The 18,405-nt window shown below is 31.3% G+C and overlaps 4 protein-coding genes across 5 annotated transcripts in view; 3 read left to right on the forward strand and 1 right to left on the reverse strand.

Annotated features, from left to right (window-relative positions):
* The first annotated feature begins 112 nt into the window (after positions 1-112).
* Gem2 (Gemin 2) lies at positions 113-1,515 on the forward strand. Its single transcript, XM_035094987.1, has 5 exons — positions 113-313; positions 533-614; positions 708-863; positions 1,008-1,298; positions 1,377-1,515. Exons 1-5 carry the CDS (start codon positions 207-209, stop codon positions 1,467-1,469), a joined length of 729 nt encoding a protein of 242 aa, XP_034950878.1. The 5' UTR covers positions 113-206; the 3' UTR covers positions 1,470-1,515.
* LOC118074082 (ubiquitin-like protein 4A) lies at positions 1,319-3,080 on the reverse strand. Its single transcript, XM_035094998.1, has 4 exons — positions 2,958-3,080; positions 2,388-2,481; positions 2,195-2,300; positions 1,319-2,070 (listed from the first exon to the last, which is right to left on the reverse strand). Exons 2-4 carry the CDS (start codon positions 2,442-2,444, stop codon positions 1,775-1,777), a joined length of 459 nt encoding a protein of 152 aa, XP_034950889.1. The 5' UTR covers positions 2,445-2,481; positions 2,958-3,080; the 3' UTR covers positions 1,319-1,774.
* An 11-nt stretch (positions 3,081-3,091) lies between these two features.
* Pmp70 (ATP binding cassette subfamily D member Pmp70) lies at positions 3,092-6,917 on the forward strand. Its single transcript, XM_035094975.1, has 12 exons — positions 3,092-3,418; positions 3,482-3,524; positions 3,601-3,791; positions 3,915-3,984; positions 4,054-4,151; positions 4,351-4,531; positions 4,610-4,822; positions 4,892-4,961; positions 5,046-5,521; positions 5,605-5,883; positions 5,953-6,114; positions 6,195-6,917. Exons 1-12 carry the CDS (start codon positions 3,303-3,305, stop codon positions 6,270-6,272), a joined length of 1,977 nt encoding a protein of 658 aa, XP_034950866.1. The 5' UTR covers positions 3,092-3,302; the 3' UTR covers positions 6,273-6,917.
* A 505-nt stretch (positions 6,918-7,422) lies between these two features.
* Positions 7,423-18,405, forward strand: part of LOC118063920 (midnolin) — a 28,981-nt gene continuing 17,998 nt past the window's right edge. Inside the window, exon 1 of one of the 2 annotated variants that reach the window (XM_035078174.1) lies at positions 7,423-8,438. In XM_035078174.1, the coding sequence (XP_034934065.1) occupies positions 7,975-8,438 (464 nt within the window). In that variant the 5' untranslated portion in view covers positions 7,423-7,974. The remainder of the gene's footprint in view (positions 8,439-18,405) is intronic. The other variant, XM_035078186.1, reaches the window with a different exon arrangement.

The raw sequence follows: 18,405 nt of genomic DNA on the forward strand, positions 1-18,405 counted from the left end.
GCTTAGTGCAGTTTGGCCAACTGATATCTAATAAAAGTCACCAGACCAACTAGGGGAAATGTGATACCATATGTCGGTAAAACAGTTATATTCACACATTTTTGGAGTTTCAGAAAGACGTGTGTTTACAAACAAAATAAAATTTTTTAATTTAATTTATTAGTTTAAACAATGTATTAAAATTTTCTAAATGATTAAAAATCATAATGGCCGGATATTTAAGAGAACCAGCATTATTTGTTGGCAATATAGATGATGACATGGATTTTTCTGTTCCTCCAAGCTCTGGTGAAGAATATTTAAAACGAGTAGTGTAAATATTTTCGCCTCACATTTTTGTTTTTCAGCCCATTAAAATTTTTATCATAATCATTTTTTTACATTTATTTAGTAAATTACTTCATTTTTTTCTATCATCAAAACTATTTTTTGATCATTTTTCAATTTAAATGATTATTAACCAATGTTGCTACAAATTATTAGTAATGGAAAAAAATATTTTTAATATTATTTAATTTAATTTTTATTGCAGATTGGAGGCTCAACAATGTGATGATGTTGTCGTTGCTAATATAGACCGAAGTAAATTCAAAAAACCTACTGGTATTACACCGGTACGTTTATATTATTTATTATACTTTGATAATATACATTATGATAAATTTATAAATAACTTTCAAATTAATATTATTAAAACTTTTTAAAAGCTGGAAGGATGTGTAGAAGCTCCATCACATTTTCGTCCTACTGTAGAATGGCAAAATTACCAAGTCGCTGATTTTTCTGAAGTTAGAATGAAGATGGAAGGACTCAAATTTGAACGAGCTGAAAGTACAGATTGGAAAAACAATTTACCAACTCTTGTAAGTTTTCCTCATAGGGAATTGTTTAGAAACAGGAGCAAAATCAATCACTTTACTGAAGCTGTATCTTTTCATTTTAATTTTATTTATTGTTAAACAGAGTAAACTGTAACTTCTTGACCAAGTCCTTATCCTTTTTTTTAGCCGCCTGCGAATAGCAGCACCGAATGGATCGATTTTTGTTTAGGAGCATCAAATCAAGAGACAGAAGCTCATCAACCAAGTTTAAGCATAATTCTTTCGATGAATCAATCAATGGTTGAGCAAGTTTTAGAATATCTTGTGGACGAAGTAGAAAATAAAGGAACCTTAACACCACAAATGGGTCGATGGATCTATGCTTTATTAACTATCATAGAAATGCCTTTGGATCCAGATGTGTGTGCATGTCTCAGAACATTAGCTCGAGCATGTTCTAAACTAAGAGCAAGTTTGGTAAGAAAAAATATCTTTTATACTTTCTTGGAATTTTCATTTATTATATTCCATTAATTGACGTTTAATGATTTTCAGACATCAGAAGATGACACACAAGTGTCGACGATGAATTTATTTATCTGCTTAGTAGCAAGATATTTCAAACAACTAGATTTAGCTGATACTTAATCATGTATAAATGAAAAGCACATACACAGTAAATTGAAAAAAAAAACAAAAATTATAAAAAATATCATTCATTGGTAAATATTTAATCGTAAAGATTTTAATAAAAATTCATTATAATTTTTAAATATTTTGTAATATCTATTTTTAATTTAAATTCATGGAAATATTGATGTATGGTATTAAAATATGAGATGATGATTAAATAAAAATCTAACATCGATTACATTAACTCAAATTATATTAATTGTAAAATTAGAAAAAGTCTTGGTGATTTTATACAATCATCATTGTAATAAACGTAATTATTATGCTAAATTTTCTTGATCTTGTATTAAAGCCGTAGCTAATCGTTCTAAATCATCAAAACTAAGATTATTTACTTTGCTTCTTATAGCTTTTATCAATTCATTAACGATGGCTTCTGATTCAGCAGTACGATAATAATGTTTTAATATTTTCAATGCTGTATCACTCAATAATTCAGCTCCATTTTCTTGCGTTGGTGCTTTGTCTTCACTAGATCCTTGTGTAGTCTTTTTCACAACTAAATTCAATTTACTTCCATCCTTGATTCCAGGGTAAAAACTCAATGGATTTTCATCTGAAATGAGATAATTTATTTTTAATGATAAAAAAATTAATTATTTTCTTTGAATACTATTCAAACAATATAATAATAAACTACTTTCTTTTGATAAATAAATGTATTAAAAAATGTTCAATACCTGCTAACGTCTTTCCTGTTAGCAAAAGTTTTTGTTGAGATACTTCTACACCTAATAATTCACTGACTTTGTTTTTCAATTCGAGAACAGTCTCAGAAGGCGAAATCTAAATCAAAAATATTTTAAATAATTTTAACAAAAATATACATGAATAATTTATAATAGAATTGATGATTTAAAATTGATTTGATACCTCAACTACGCACTCGCTTCCTTGTAAAATCTTCACAGTGACTTTAATGGTCTCCATTGTATAAATAATTGCCAGGAATATTAAAAAATACTATCTAATCAAAGTTATGTAAATAGAAAATACTGAGTTAGTAAAGATGTAAAATAAAATATTTTGTAAAAGGTTATATTTGTTCGATAAAATTCACGTAATTTTTACACTTCTGTATGTGTCCATGTATGAGAAAAATAATTGACAGTAAAACTCAATCGATAAAGTAGACAGATACTTTTTACTAACTGTAAGTCATATCGTGATCTTCCTTATTATTTATAATTTATTATTTATTCAGTCTGTATGAATGAAAAATTATCATTAACTTCAATAAGATCAAATATTCTAAGCTATTTAAAATGATACAAGTCAATTCTTGTAATAATAGTTCATGATTAAAGCCTATGAAATATTGTCAATCATTTATAACCTCAATCCTTGAAAACGGAGTAAAAATGTGCACGTGATTATTTCATAATATCAATTCAATAATTAACTCATATTCTTGACACAGTAATAATTAATTATAATAGCTACCTGATAATTTTGAGTTAGTAATTATATTTCTGGTTTCAAAAAAAAAATGTTTTTATAGGGAACAAAGATAATTCAGAGAAATGTGTCATTGCAACAGTAGCAACAGCTGATTCGAGTGATGTGTGAGTAATGGAAACGACAGTACAATCAGTGTGAGACAAAAAAAATTAACTATGATGAAGTAATTGTCACCCCACTACATACATATCCCTACTACCTTATCTTGGAGATCGCAACTGCATTTAGCGTTCCAAAGTCGAGGGACAATCATAACACGTTCTTGTTGGTGGGTAAGGTAGTCGCAGTAAGTGCGACAAGTGAGCACTTTTAGGTTTAGTTTGCAGAATGGCACCAGCTCCGAGTAAATTTTTAACCCAAAGAAATGTGACTGGTGCCCTGGCAATCAGCGCGTTGATTTGGTTACTCAAACGCAAAGGAACAAAAAGGATAACTAAACAAAGGTGATTATTTCTATCACCATTATCTTTACGCGCGAAATTGCCTAATCACTGTTGAAATTACAGAACTTTGTGGCCGAGTAACGACGTCCACTATGTCATCAAAGAGGTAATATCAAAAAAGAACTTTCCTTATTGTTAATAATAATAATTGAAATTAATTTTAATCATCATAATTTGTATAGGAGAAGCCAAAAGGTCCACCCAAAGCTCATGTCAATGCAGCTTTTTTCAGACAACTTTATAAATTGTTATCCATTGGTGTTCCTGGTGTTGTTTCACCTGAAGCAGGATTCGCTTTGTTGGTTGCAGCTTCACTTGTTGCTAGATCACTTTGCGACTTATGGATGATTAGAGTCAGTACTCTTATTGAAGGGTAAATATGATTGTCATTAATTTTTTATAACAAATTACACAGCTAACATTAATCATTTACATTTCTTGTTCTATTGATGATTCATTCACTTACTTGATAAAAATAATTATGGAATTTTTTTAGATCTATTGTAAATATGGACGGACCATTATTTAAAAAACGATTGATTACATTCTTAGCAGCACTACCACTGGTAAGATTTACAAAACTCTGATGAAAATTTATTTTATCAACACAGTTTTTATCGTTGATTATTTTATAGATTTCAGTAGTCAACAACCTTCTGAAATATGGTATTGGAGAAATGAAGCTGCGATTACGAACAAATATTACTAGACATTTATTGGACCAATATCTCAAGTAAATTATTATTATTAATAATTATTGTCAAAACAAAACTCTTTTTTCCTTTTACAATATCTGCTACAATTTTAAGTAACCTTATCAGTACGTAATATAATAATCAAGGTTAAGCGATATTTATTTCGTAATGATAGTAATTAGAGTACTGAAATGTAATGTTTTAAAATCTTATCTTTTATTTATTTTCTGTTTCTAGAGGATTTACGTACTACAAAATGACGAATTTAGATACCCGTATTGCCAATCCTGATCAATTACTTACTACTGATATCGATAAATTCTGTGACAGCTGTACGGATCTTTATAGTAATATTGCCAAACCGATTCTTGACATTTCTATTTACGTTTATAGATTAACGTCTTCTTTGGGTGGTCAGGTATTTTAATTTAAGACTATTTATTAAATTGTAAATATTAATTAAATCATTGAATTATTAAATTAATACAATTTTTAGACTCCACTTATTATGTTTGGATACCTGGTGTTAGCTGGAAGTTTTCTTACACATCTAAGGAAGCCAATAGCTTCAATGACAGTTAAAGAACAACGTCTTGAAGGTGAATATCGGCACATTAATTCGCGACTCATTACAAATTCCGAAGAGATTGCGTTTTATCGTGGAAATAATCGAGAGAAGTTAACACTTCTAGCGAGTTTCCATAAACTGGTAAGTTTATTGGTTTATCATAAATTGCTGACCTTTTATCAATAGCATTAAATTTCCTTTTGACTACAGATTAAACATCTTCGATCACTTTTGGAATTCAAAGTGGGTTTGGGAGTAATCGATAACTTTGTTGGAAAATGTATGTTATTATAATGTACACTGTAATTTTCATTTAGATAGAAAGAAAGAAAGAGTATTAAAAAAATGTTCTACTACCTTTCAGATACTGCAACAGTTGTTGGCTTTTATGCCGTAAGCATACCGTTCTTCCAAAAAAATCATCCAGTTCTCTCAGGAACACCGGATCATCGGTTCAAGAATTATTATGAAAATGGTAGGATGATGATTAAAATGGCAGAGGCTATCGGTAGATTAATTCTTGCTGGACGAGAAATGACTAGACTAGCAGGTTTTACTGCTCGCGTGACGGAGATCCATAAAGTTCTTGAAGAGTTGAACCAAGGAAAGTATCAAAGAACAATGATATCTGACTCTAAAGGTCCACCAATTGGCGAGCCAGGTGCTGGAAAGATTGTTGCCAAGGATAACATTATCCGTTTTGATCATGTTCCGCTGGTTACACCCAATGGCGATATACTCATCAGAGATTTATGCTTCTCAGTAGAGTCAGGAATGAATGTATTAGTTTGTGGGCCGAATGGTTGTGGCAAGAGTTCACTATTCCGTGTACTGGGTGAGGTAAATGTCACTTTCTTATATCAATAATCAGCAAACGTTTTTATTGAATATGTAAATGCCTAATTTGTGGTTTAATTATACAGTTGTGGCCTGTCTGGGGAGGTGTTTTAACAAAGCCACCAAGTGGAAAACTGTTTTATATTCCGCAACGACCTTACATGACCCTTGGAACTCTGAGAGACCAAGTAATTTATCCTCATACTCAGGCTGAAATGCAGAGACGTGGTCATGCTAATGATGATGATCTGCAAAAATTCTTAGATTTAGTACAACTTAGTCACTTATTAGAACGAGAAGGTGGATGGGATACTGTAGCTGATTGGATGGATGTACTTTCTGGTGGAGAGAAACAACGTATTGCGGTAATTAAAATAATTATTACAAATCAATGAATAAATCATCATTTAAATATTTTATAATACTTTTTTTAGATGGCAAGATTATTTTATCATAAACCACAGTTTGCAATTTTGGATGAATGTACAAGTGCAGTAAGTGTAGATGTTGAAGATTCAATGTACTCTTACTGTCGTGAAGCCAATATTACCTTATTTACTGTATCTCATAGACGATCGTTATGGAAACATCACGAGGTAAGTATTTTTGTTGACCTTTGACTACGACTTTAGTTGACCCGAGAGAACTTTTACTTATGAATTGTGTATCATTTCAGTATTATCTACTAATGGATGGTCGAGGCTCTTATCAATTTAAACCAATTGAATCTGATACTGAAGAGTTCGGTTCATGAATCATGGTGTCCCTTGCATCAAAACATAAATAAAATCGAAGACACCTAAGAGTGCAAGGGACCTGATAGCAAGTTAAATTGAAAATAAACTTTAAGTAATTAAGTTGAAGCTCTAAAATTCTGTTCCAAAAGAATATTAGAGCTGTAGATACACTGAAACAATTTTTAGATAATCAAAAAAATGCCAATTATAAATATTAGAATTTTAATGAACTTAACTTTTGCACTTTTTTGAGATAAATTATTCGATGGTTATGCACGAAAAGATTAGACAGAATAAGAAAAACCTAAAGTTGATGAGCTCATTGATAAAAGTGTCAAATATAGTGGATTTCATATATTTTTGTTAGTAATATTTCTACTTAACGGTTTTAAAGTTGTTTATAAATTTCTTAATATTCATTTAAAATAGTTTCCTCTATCACAATCACACGGATTAGGGTAATACATAGTAATAATTATTATTAAACAATTTTATTATGGCAATTCTTTGTGCAATGTTAATCAAATTTATAACATTTACTATCAGAGGTCAATGATTATAACTGGTTATCGCCAAAATCAGAGAATGCCAAAAAAAAAAAGTTATCATCGTAGTACTCTGCGATGCAAATTGCTGGACAATATACATAATAAATAATTTTACAGTAGTTTATATATAAATCAATTAATTTAATAATTATACTATTACTAGACAAATGCTTTAAATCTTTTCAATTTTACATTAATATTGTTTCAAATCTTTCACAATCAGCACTCTATACAACATTTTTTATTTTTATTTTGTAATAAATATCTCCGTTAAATAAACACTAAAGTTTCTTTTCAAATTTTAAAATATGGTGAAACTTTTTCCTTAATATATTTTGTTTATATTTTTCCAAGTATTTAAAATTATTAACTATTTTATTTATCTTGAATTTTAATCAATATATTATTTAACATACACAATCATCGTATAATTTTTTTATTGTAAAAAAAACTTTTTGAAAAATAGAATTTTCATTATTTAAATTCAAACATTTTTCGCGGTTATAGATGTCGCTGTTTGAATATTTTAGGTTATGTATAAAAATTCTGTTAGATGTCAGTGTATGGTCGTTAGTGTGGCCATTTTTCATGTATTTGGGCTGGTCTCACACTGAGGTAGGTTCAGCTGGGTCTGGGAATCCGGCTGAGGCCGGGGTTTTGGGTTTTTCGGTTGCTAGTCGCAGAGTTCGAGCGGTCAAGGGTGGGTGGTTTCGTAGCGGGATCACCAGACGCGTGACGAAGAACGATCGAGCAAGCAATAAACGGAGAGAAGAGACTCGAGAGAAAAAGAGGAGAGACTAGAGTTACAATTCCCAAGAAGTATTACATAGAGAGAAGAGTGTCACGCAGTAGTGTGTCGAGTGTCGTAGTGACGGTCGAGTGCTCGATATCTTTCTCCAGTTTATCGATCGAAGTTTAGAGAGCGAAGTCTCTTGTGCCTGATTGTAAATTGTCGCGGTCTGGATCCTGTTTTCGTGCGTGCTTGGGACGGTTACTAATAAGTGAGTCGCGTATACATAACGCAATTAACGTTAACGACGACGTTATTCAGGTATATTTGTCGTTGAGGCCCGGCACGGGTCTGATTACTCGCGTCGGGTCCAAGGTACAGGTGCAAGGTGCGAGTGCGTGCAAGGTGAAGAATTCGTGATCGTTTTAGAAACACTGCACAATGGACGGCAGCTCGAAGCAGCCGTCCACGGACGTCACAGCAATGGATGGTAGCGGCAACAACAAAAGCACCAACGGTGATAATAACCACAGGACAAATAATAACAATCCTGAAAGTGAAACAGAATCATCAACTTCCTCGTCATTAGCAGCGAGTGGTGAATCGGAGTATTGTGCGGCTGGATCGAGTTCTGCGATGGCCACGATGACCACAAGTAGTGGCACCAGGAGTAGTAGTTTTGCCATGCCTACCTCGATCCCACCGTCACCACCAGGGTGTGGCTGTATTGTTATGGGTCCGCCAACAACTGACCCCGAGGAGATCACCATCAGCATTACACCCACAACAGGCGGACAATTTGAATTAGTTGTCGAGCGCAATGACACCATCGAAAACCTCAAAAAGATTATTTCAAAACGGCTGAAGGTCGCTAAGGAACGTATTTGTTTACTGCATCGAGAAAGGTGAGTGTGTATAATATATCTACTACATTTATAAATATGTGTTAGCTCTAGTGAGTATGAAAAGCCAACACCAAATGTCTATATTGCTAATACTCCTCATGGCCATCCACTAAAATTCCTCAATACATTTACTACACGAACCTCTCTAAATCGTATCTGTCGTGATATACAACTAACTACTCACTCCTCCTATCTCCGCACACGTTTCACCTTTCCCCCATGAGTCCCCCTGTTTCCTCGAGTCCCATCCAGATCTCTAGAGAGCGAGAAAGACTGAAGGAGAAAAAAACAAGTAAACTCGTGCAAGCACGCAGAAAGGAAAGGAGGGGCGAGAGATGTAGAGAAAGAACGTGGCTGGGAAATCAGCGCATCGGTGCTGCACTTTTGGCCGTCGAGTGGAAGCCGTAGGCGTCGCGGGGGCCGTGGATCCTCCTCCGCCAGGCAGGCACGCGAGAATCGAGATATACATGACGGTGCAGACACACACCGAATACTCGAGCTGAAGGTAAACGGAATATATACAGTAGGTGGAGATGAGGATCTTTTTTTACAGCTCGCTAAAGAGAGATAGAGAGAGAGAGAGAGAGATTGAAAGGTCGATTCCAGTGTAAGGAAAGTCGCATGTGTGTCTGGAGGAGATCGCGCACATGAAATAGAACTATGACAAGTGAGTAGTAAAGTAGGAGGAGAGAAGAAGAAGAAGAAGAAGAATCTATTCCCGGACCACTATTCTCCTCAACGCGGTTGCTTTTTCTAGCCGTTCTTATTCATGGCTCTGAGGCTCACTGTAATTCTCAAGAAGGTCTCTTTTGCTGCCGCCTCGTTTCTTTGTGCCCGCAAGGGGCCAGTTTCAGACTCCACTCAGGTACACGCCTCGGTCAATCCAATGACGACACTCACGTGTGTGCAGGCTCTTATACACTCCATCGTTATGTGTCTTATTGCAACGCGGCTTGTGACTCTCGAATCCATTAGGCGGAAGAACAAGTGCCACTTGGGTGTACACTGATATATTCCAAGCTCACTTATCCTTCTTTCTCTCTTTTTATGACTCGTTTTCTTTCTTCTCCCCTTGGACATACAGGTCGCCTTGCTGCCACCCTTTTCCTGCCTCGTTCTCCTGCATTTGTATCACACAGGCCTTGCCTTTCGCACGCGTGCACACGCGCATGTGTAGTTATACACATACACGCCATAGGTAGGCTTATCGTTATATACACACAAGACTACGAGAACAGTAGGTATATGCTGTTGAGAAAAAACTTTTGACGCCGAATGTACGCGTCCGGACGAGGGCCGACAGAGAAAGAAAAAGAGAGAGAAAGACGGATAATAACGTAGGATAGGGTATGCGATCTCCCGTGGTATTTCGAGACAGACCGCCGAGAGATAGGATTCTCCTCCTCTTCCTCTGCTTCATCATCATCTTCTTTCTCTTTCCCTCTTGCTCACTCACTCTCTTCTTTAATCGTGTGCGTCACATCGGCCAGTATATCCGTGAAGCAAATATATCGCCGATGTATGCACTACGAGTTATACAACATATATGGACGATGAACAACATCGTTCTATGTGATATATATACACAACAATTTCAATGCAGTCTGCAGATCTTTTGCAGGTTTGTAGCAAATCAAGTTTTATATATACTTGTTGCCAATATATTTATGTATATACTACTTTAACTGTGATGTTGATGATGATGATGATGATGATGATGATGGTGGTGGCTACTTATTCTTTTGTATACTACAGATGATGGTGTCATTTCGTAACGGTCGAAATCGTGAAAATGTATAAGCACGTTTGGCAGTCGGCTAATTAACACTGTCTGCTGCATATTTATTTCCCCGTATGTTACACGTATGTCGTTGGTAATGTAAGAGAAACGCTGACAGCGTAAATAAATATTTCCTGGCCGCGACAAAAGCCCATCGATGTTACATTCGTTTAGGTTGCAGGATCTCCTGGAAATTTGTATAAGTGTGTTGCTGTTTATACGAGTTAAAAGAGAAAGAGATGAAAGAATTTTTTAAAGTCTTGCACATCATGTCCTACGTGTGGGTAGAAAGAAGTGCTTAAGAGGAGAATGAGACGTAAAATGAGGAGGAAAAAAAGAAATGAGAAAAATTCAAAGGTAAAACCCTCATTCTTTATTATTATACTCTTTTTCTTTCTTTCTTTTTTTACCTCGTGAGAAATTGAAATTCGACTGCGAAAAAAGACTGATCGGAAGTGGCTTGGGCCACGTTTTCTGGTTGGATAAAGCGGCTTCACCAGAGGGGGTGAATTCCATGCTACGGATCGAAGACACAAGGCAACAGAGAAAGTAAATAGGGTATTCTAAAGCCTTCACCATTCAGCTCTTTCCTTTTCTATCTATCCGGTCTTCAACCCCTAGAGTTCGTCAATCCATACACATTCTATACCCGTATTGTACACACGCATTCGACGCTTTCTGTCGTTCCTCTTTCACTAATTCATTCTCTTCCATTTTCTCTCTTTTACGTAACTTCATTCACCCCACGTGCGCTGATACACATGCGGGGAAAATATTTTATTTTTTTTTTTTTCTGAGAGGACAGTGGAAAAGGTCATATTAATTATAGTACTCAATGATTAATTACTTTCTCTGATGTTAGTCGATTTGGGGAAAGCACTTCAATTATTCCTATTTTTTAGTGTGTGATGAAAATAACTTTCACAAGGGCGTCGGTTATAAAATAATGCTTTTTAATTTTAAACGAATTTTTTTATTTCCTTGAAATTTTTGTGTGGATTAATTATTTCTGGTAATGATAATTAAACATTACTTGATTAAATAAAATACTTTGTATTGAGTTTGTTTTTTTTTTTTTTAATTAACAAACAATTGTACTTGTTGGATTATTTTAAAGGCATTAATTTTATTGATACAACACAAAATTAAATAAATCTCTCAATTATTGACATAAAAAATATTTATTAAAGATAATTAACTTTTTATATCATTTTTTTTTTTTTAATAAATATTTAAATAGTTATTTTATTGATATAAACATTTATAAATCATTGAAAAAATTATATTTTTAAGAAATGCATTATATTTGAGTATGGAAAAATTTATTATAATTCACATTTAGATTCGTTGCCAAAAAGTCATTGTTCTTTACTAAGAATAAAAAAAGTCTATCAGCAGGAAAAACTTGTTTACAATATAGTTGCCAAAAAAATAAATTTAACTTATAGTTATTTTAGAGAAATAAAAATATTTCATACTTTTATCTAATCTAAAATGTATGTAACATAAATTTTACAGTTACACAATTTTCTTTTTTGTTGTATGAAATGAATGTAACAAAAAACTAATTACACTTTAAGCTATAAATGATAGGATTACTTTCAATCAATAATTGAATAGAAACAGACAAACAAAAGTCTTAGAATATTTAAATGTCAAGTTTATGACCTTTTCTTAACCTTTTTGAGTTACATAAATAAGTAAAAAATCTCTAGATCTTTCATTGAGTCAAAAAAAAAAAAATAATTTAATCAATAAACACGTGACGAGGTAATTGAAAATCTAAAAGAAATGAAAAGACAAGAAAGTCAAATATTCAATAGAGATTTTGTTTATTGTAATTTAAATGAACTGTGCCTTTTATTTAAACTTGAATAGGTCCAATAAAAATGCTAATGATAATCATGAGAATATATTCTATGGCTTCTTAGCTTTATCCATCTGACATCCAAGTATGGATGCAGAGGATGAAGGTAAAGATGTTTGGGCTGTGAGAAAAATTTTTTATTTAGTTAAAAAAAATTTTTTGATAGTTGTAAATCAATATTTTGATTAAAGGATGCATTGAACTTGATTCAATAAGACAATAAAAATTTTATTGATCATTTTAGATCATTGCAGTTACTCTATACTGCATTAATGATTAAATAAAAATAAATTCATTGTCTTAATATATTGTAAAATATACAGAAATGGAAATTACAATGAATAAATTATGAGAGATTCACAAAAGATGCCTGGTCAAGACTAACAATAATAATAATAATAATTTTTAGTGGAATCAAAACTTACAAAAATGAATACAGATGGATAAATTAATAAATTAAATATATATTTGAGTCTTTTAGAAAATTATAAATTATTATTATAAAGATATAATAATAATAAATTTATAAATGTATTATTTTATTTTATAGAAATTTTTATAAAAGATAATAATAATTATTGATGATTAATTAATTTTTTTAAAAATAATTAATTAATTTAAAATAATAATTATGTTTTACTTATGCTAAACTAAAATTGCATGCAATTATTTGCTTATAAAAAATTTTTTTTTCAATATATTTGAACCCATCTAATAATTAACTTTATAATTATCTTGATAAAAAAAAATTATATTAATTATAATTTATGTTATAAATCAAAGAGTTAAATTATATAAACAATAGAACAATTTATAAGTATTATTTGCGCTAAATTATTTTTAAAAAAATACATTTAATTAAATTAATTTTATCTTAGTGAATGATTAATATCCAGCATTGATTAAAAATAGTACAAAAAATGACGGCAATGTCAAATATTCATAAGTATTATTATAGTGTTTGAACATAACTGTGTACAGTTGTGATGGGCGATACTCGAAAGTCGAGGGTGTCCGGTATAGAAGGACCGTTGTCCGGACATTGGATTTACGGTTACGTTACCGTTATTACCGTGACGGAGTATATATTCTCGTGGAAGAAAATCTCTGATTTTCTCCAACGGAATTTCCATCGAACTGTAAAAATTCAATTTCGGCAATAAAATCCCACCCATCAGGAAGTTTTATTTATCTAAAACCAATATATAAATATTAATGGTTGACTGGAACCAAGTCAAACATCATCAATATACACCATAACACTATTTTTCATTACCGTTTGCGTGATCAAAGAAAATTCTCGCGGTCTCCGACCTCCTTCCTGTCCCATCCGCACCCTAGATTGAAGCAACGCTCAAGAGAAAGAGGAGTGAAGAAAAAGAAGTTAGCGGGTCGTTCCAGTTCGCTATTTTCAGTGACTAAGTCATTCTCCTAATCGAGTCTTGTGCTAATCTTTTGGATCCAGCATTGTACTAGCACTAGAATGATGAATAGAAGCAAAAGAATGGATGAATAGTCTGAGATACTCAAAGTAAATAAGATCTGGTTTGTTAGCAACGAATATTTGTGATACTCTTGAACAGTGCTGAGCAAAGCTGAGCTGATCTGGATACTCTCCAGGTAGATCTATGGCTACTGTCATGACTGGTGTGAGTGCAAGATACACTGAGCCTCTTATATGTTCAATTCTTCCAACATTGAGTCTCTTTTTGCTTTGAAAAAGTTACAGGCCAGGCCTGCTCTTGATATGAGGAATTGAGCTTTGAAAAAGGGAACAAAGAACAGGTTATACTAGATAGTCCAGCTTTGGAAGCATTTTAATTGATAAAACAATCAGTTTATTTCAATAAATATGCTCAAGCTTTTTTATTGAATATTTAAAATTATTCTTTATTTATTCCATAAAAAAAATTATATAATTATAGATAATTATATAACATTTTTAATGATTTTTATATATAATTATTACAAAAACAATTGATTGCAAATGTTTTAATGGTAATTTATTTAAAATTAATTTTTTTTTATCAATAAAATATTTTGTTTTATAATTTTGTCTGATAGGCTCATCATGATAAGAGCATAACTGATAGAATTACCAAATATTTATGATAATTAAAATCATCAATAATGAAATAGACAATTGATAGCATCCTTCAAAATGCAGTGATAATTGTTTACTTGGAAATGAATGATAAAATTATGGAGTTATAATGAATAATAATCATAATACTAGATGACAACTAAATCTCTAACATTATGTAAGACTGTAAAAAATAAAACTTTAATGGTGGAATATATTTTTAGTGGCATTAGAATGTAATAAAATGAATGAATCTAAGTAAAGAAATAATACAGCCAATGAGCTCCAAAAGTAGTGTAACTTTCCCTGATAATATTTACACTAATTTAGAAAAATGTTTTAATGACATGCTCAGCATGATGCCTATCATTATTTATATCATAGAATTTAATTAAAATTATTCTGTTAATTTATATTAATTACAATTTATTTCCACGATTGGGAAAATAAAAACATAGTTTATAATCCAGTTTCTTAATCTTTAGTTGAAACAAAAAAAAAATTTTTTTTTTTAAGAATTAATTCTTATTAATAATTATTACTATTTTTATTAAATTAATTAAAATTCCTCAAAAGTTTTTTGATAAAATTATTTAAATTATTTTGATAAAATTTGTAGCATCTGAAGCTTATTTTTATTGTTATAAGTAATAATTTGTAGATAAAAAAATAATTATTATCATGATAAAAGTTTTAATTAATAAATTAAAAAACTGCCAAAAGAGGTAATTATTGTAATCCAATGTGTGGTATTGAAGTAGCATTGGGGAGCTTGGATTAAATAAGGGCTAGTCAAGGGAAATAACTTGGTATAAATTATTCAAACATCAATCTAAAAAGTCAAATAAATATTTTTTATTATTATTAAATTATTAAAAAGAAAAAAAAGTTTAATTCCTGAAAAAAGAAATGAAATCGATCATTTTATTTAAAAAAAATAAAAAGTGAAGCTTTATCAACGCCCAGTCTATACAACCATCTAAAAAGTATCCATACATCACCCTAGCTTTTCTCCCCATCTGACAGTGAATTGTACAAGGTGGCTCGTATCCAATTGGAGTCTCCGTTAGTCTAAAGAGAGTGAGAAGAGCAAGTATAAAGCCCTGTCGCCAGTTATAAAAAAGAATTTCCAACACCTGCTTATGTATTTACATCTCTCTAGCGAAAAGAAAAAAAACTTGGAACTTCTTCGGTGTGTTTATCGATGGACCAGAACGTTCGCCTACTCGCCTGAGGAGTTGAAGGGTATAGAGTGTAGCCGAAGCAAAGAAGTGGGAAGAGAAAAGATAAATAAAACGAAAAAGTCGTTAGACTGAAGCAGCACACACAGGGCCTCGGGAAGGCCTTAGTTATTAGACTCAAGGGTTCAACTTTTCATGGGTTACTCATTTAGAGGGGGTCGTAGTCTCCCTCCCGCCCCTCTTTCTCTCTGTTCTACCTATTGGTGGACTCAGCTTCACTCCTTCTCAACCCCGGAATGTTTCGAGGGTCGCATCAAGGACGTCTGGGGTCGAACTCTGAGAGCCAACGCGAATGTAGAGAGGATTGTGAGCCAGATGTGAAAGAGAGAAGCAACGAGAATTGTGGTGGCGTCTCGTGGGTAAACGCCTCCGTGCAGAAGCCAGTACGCGAATAAATTTTGCGCACCCCGCGTGCCTTTACTTTTGCGCTTGCGCACTCTCTATTTCATTTTCTCCCTTATTTTACAGCCTGATTATACACCCTTCGTTTCCCCTTCTTTCTCTAATGCTTCTGGCTTTAAACTCTTTCAAACTTTCTGCTACTCAATATGTACTTAAAAATTAATCAAGATTATTACACCACCACCAACGGTTCTATTGGTAAATTAATTATTTTATATTTAAGTTTGATGGTTAATGACATCTAGTAGTTTATGTTGACGAATTTTTCATTGTATTTTGGAGGATGGTGATTGAAAAAAAAAAAACCTCGACTTCACACAGATGCACACTTGAGTATTTAAGAATGAGGAAAGTGTATAAAGTACACAAAAGCTGTACGTTGCTAGGGAAAACTGCTACGTGGCGTGTGGATCTGACAACATTTACATTTGGTTTATGTACTTGTTGTATAGCTGAAGAAAAACATCTGCTTTAACAGGAAATCATTTCTTCTTTTTTTTTTTATATATATATTATTATGAGTGATTTTGCGATGGCTTCAAAATTTGTGGTTGGAATATTTTTGTCATTATTGAGGAACAATCAGTCAGGTTAATTTATTCTATAAAATATCCAGAGTCAATTATTTTTTTCATCAATTGATTTTTTTTTTTTTTTTGCAACGTAATAAATATAACAGGTGGTTTTAAAGATTGGATAATAATTAATTTATTATGAATTAAAAATATTTATAATAATTATTTTAATTTATTTTTTATTTGAAGAAAAGGTCAATACATTAAAGTAAATAATGTTTCTTTTTTTAGAAAATTCATTTAATATTTTAAATATTAAAATTAATCGTAACGGTGAAAGAATTTGTAATTGATTTTGTAACGTAATTTACCACAGTTGGTTCCTCAACTTAAAAATTCTTAGGTCAGGTGTATAGAGAATTATTTAAGTGGGGACAGTGTAAGCTCTTGAGATAGGTGGAAAAATGAATAAGTGTAAGTCACCTCACCATATAGAAAGTTTTTATCTTAAGAAATATATTATAAGTTTGGAAAGTTTACTATCAAAAGTTTTAGGCTTAAGGGCGGATGCAAGACCAAAAAACCTTTGATTATAATTGTTTAGTTTTCCAAGGGTTTCTTCAGGAAATTTGTTTAGAAACAATAAGATAAAAATAGATAAGAAATCTTGGCTTAACAATTGGGTATTCAACCACTCTAGGATTCGATTGTAATCAAGTTTATTAAATTTGTTCAATGCAACACATCGACACTAAATAAATGATTGTTAATTTATTATTATCACTAAATGATTATTTTAAAGATAAAAAAAAAATAACATTATTAAACAAAAATTCTAGAAATGTAACGAATGATAAATTATTAGATGATACAGTGCTCTCCAAAAGTTAGTTGGAATATTCAGGTAAAAATTCTCAGGTATTCTTTTTTTACTTGTGGGATATTAATATGATTATAAATTGCAAATTTTCTATTATCCTTCTAAAAGAAGGCACTTTAAGAATTTTATTATCAGTCATCTAGTTTTTTTTTTATTAGCCAATTACATTTTATCTATATTATTTTCTTGAAAAATTCAGACTGAAATGGAGCAGCTTTAAAAAATAAATAAGGAGAGTAATAGTTACTACACAATCAACCATTAGTTAAGTGGGCTATATCTCGTGTTGAAACCTACCTCAAGGAATTATTTTAGGTTGAAAGTAGTTTATGGTAAATATTTTTAACTATCTCTATATTGAATATATTTTAAAACAAGGACTTAGCACACATTATCAATGATAAATGATTTACAGATAGGCTTTTTAAAAATGACAAATTAAATAGACGAAATGAAGCAGAAAGGTAAATGACCACTAGTAGATAATATCAATGTTTGAGCATCAAGCTTTGTTTTTTTTTCTTTCTTTCATAAACTTATTTATTTATGTTATTCATGAAATGCAGTTTGAGTTTGTTTATAATAAAGTTATAGTTCAGATAAATTTAGATGAATAGCTTTATTAATATTCGACAAAAATGATGTTATTTAAGTGTATTTGCAATATTACATAAGTAATCGGTTATGTATTAAATAATTCTTCATAAGAGATAATTATTAACATGAATATATAAGGATGTAATTTCAAAAAATAGTTAAGAGTGAAAATGGAACTCGAAAGATTTATTATAATCTGAATTTTAAGATGCAAAATTTCTTTTTTATCTCGTAAGCTCACGATTTTAGTTTTTTTAAATTGAATATTTCGAATGTTTTTGTTATTAATAAAATAATAAATAAGAGTACTTTAAGAATTTAAATAAACAATTTAAAAGTTTAAAATACCCTGGTGGAATAAAATCTCGCCACTTTCATTTTTACTTGACCAGAGTTTTACTAAAAGTATTTAAATAAATAAATAAAATTTAAAAGAAGAGAATTAATATGTGGTTTTAATAGCTACGAAGTAGTTTTAACTAATTAATTATTCATATAAAACACCTTGAGTAGTTGTATTTATTTTCAATGAAACCTTTTAAATAGCACAATCAGCTAAATATGTATAATAATGAATTATTAATAAACAGAAAGTAGAATGG

This window comes from Chelonus insularis, unplaced genomic scaffold (assembly GCF_013357705.1).
Source record: "Chelonus insularis isolate UGA/USDA-ARS -01 unplaced genomic scaffold, ASM1335770v1 contig_116_pilon, whole genome shotgun sequence".
Classification (NCBI taxonomy): domain Eukaryota; kingdom Metazoa; phylum Arthropoda; class Insecta; order Hymenoptera; family Braconidae; genus Chelonus; species Chelonus insularis.

Excerpts from the sequence above, each read along its gene's own strand:
- Gem2 (XM_035094987.1), top strand. The coding sequence starts at position 207 with ATGGCCGGATATTTAAGAGAACCAGCATTATTTGTTGGCAATATAGAT. Across the intron at positions 314-532 it reads GAATATTTAAAACGAGTAGT|ATTGGAGGCTCAACAATGTG; the intron begins GTAAATATTTTC and ends TTTTTATTGCAG. Across the intron at positions 1,299-1,376 it reads CTAAACTAAGAGCAAGTTTG|ACATCAGAAGATGACACACA; the intron begins GTAAGAAAAAAT and ends AATGATTTTCAG.
- LOC118074082 (XM_035094998.1), bottom strand. The coding sequence starts at position 2,444 with ATGGAGACCATTAAAGTCACTGTGAAGATTTTACAAGGAAGCGAGTGC. Across the intron at positions 2,301-2,387 it reads GAAGCGAGTGCGTAGTTGAG|ATTTCGCCTTCTGAGACTGT; the intron begins GTATCAAATCAA and ends TTTTTGATTTAG. Across the intron at positions 2,071-2,194 it reads AACAGGAAAGACGTTAGCAG|ATGAAAATCCATTGAGTTTT; the intron begins GTATTGAACATT and ends ATCTCATTTCAG.
- Pmp70 (XM_035094975.1), top strand. The coding sequence starts at position 3,303 with ATGGCACCAGCTCCGAGTAAATTTTTAACCCAAAGAAATGTGACTGGT. Across the intron at positions 3,525-3,600 it reads TCCACTATGTCATCAAAGAG|GAGAAGCCAAAAGGTCCACC; the intron begins GTAATATCAAAA and ends TAATTTGTATAG. Across the intron at positions 6,115-6,194 it reads CGTTATGGAAACATCACGAG|TATTATCTACTAATGGATGG; the intron begins GTAAGTATTTTT and ends GTATCATTTCAG.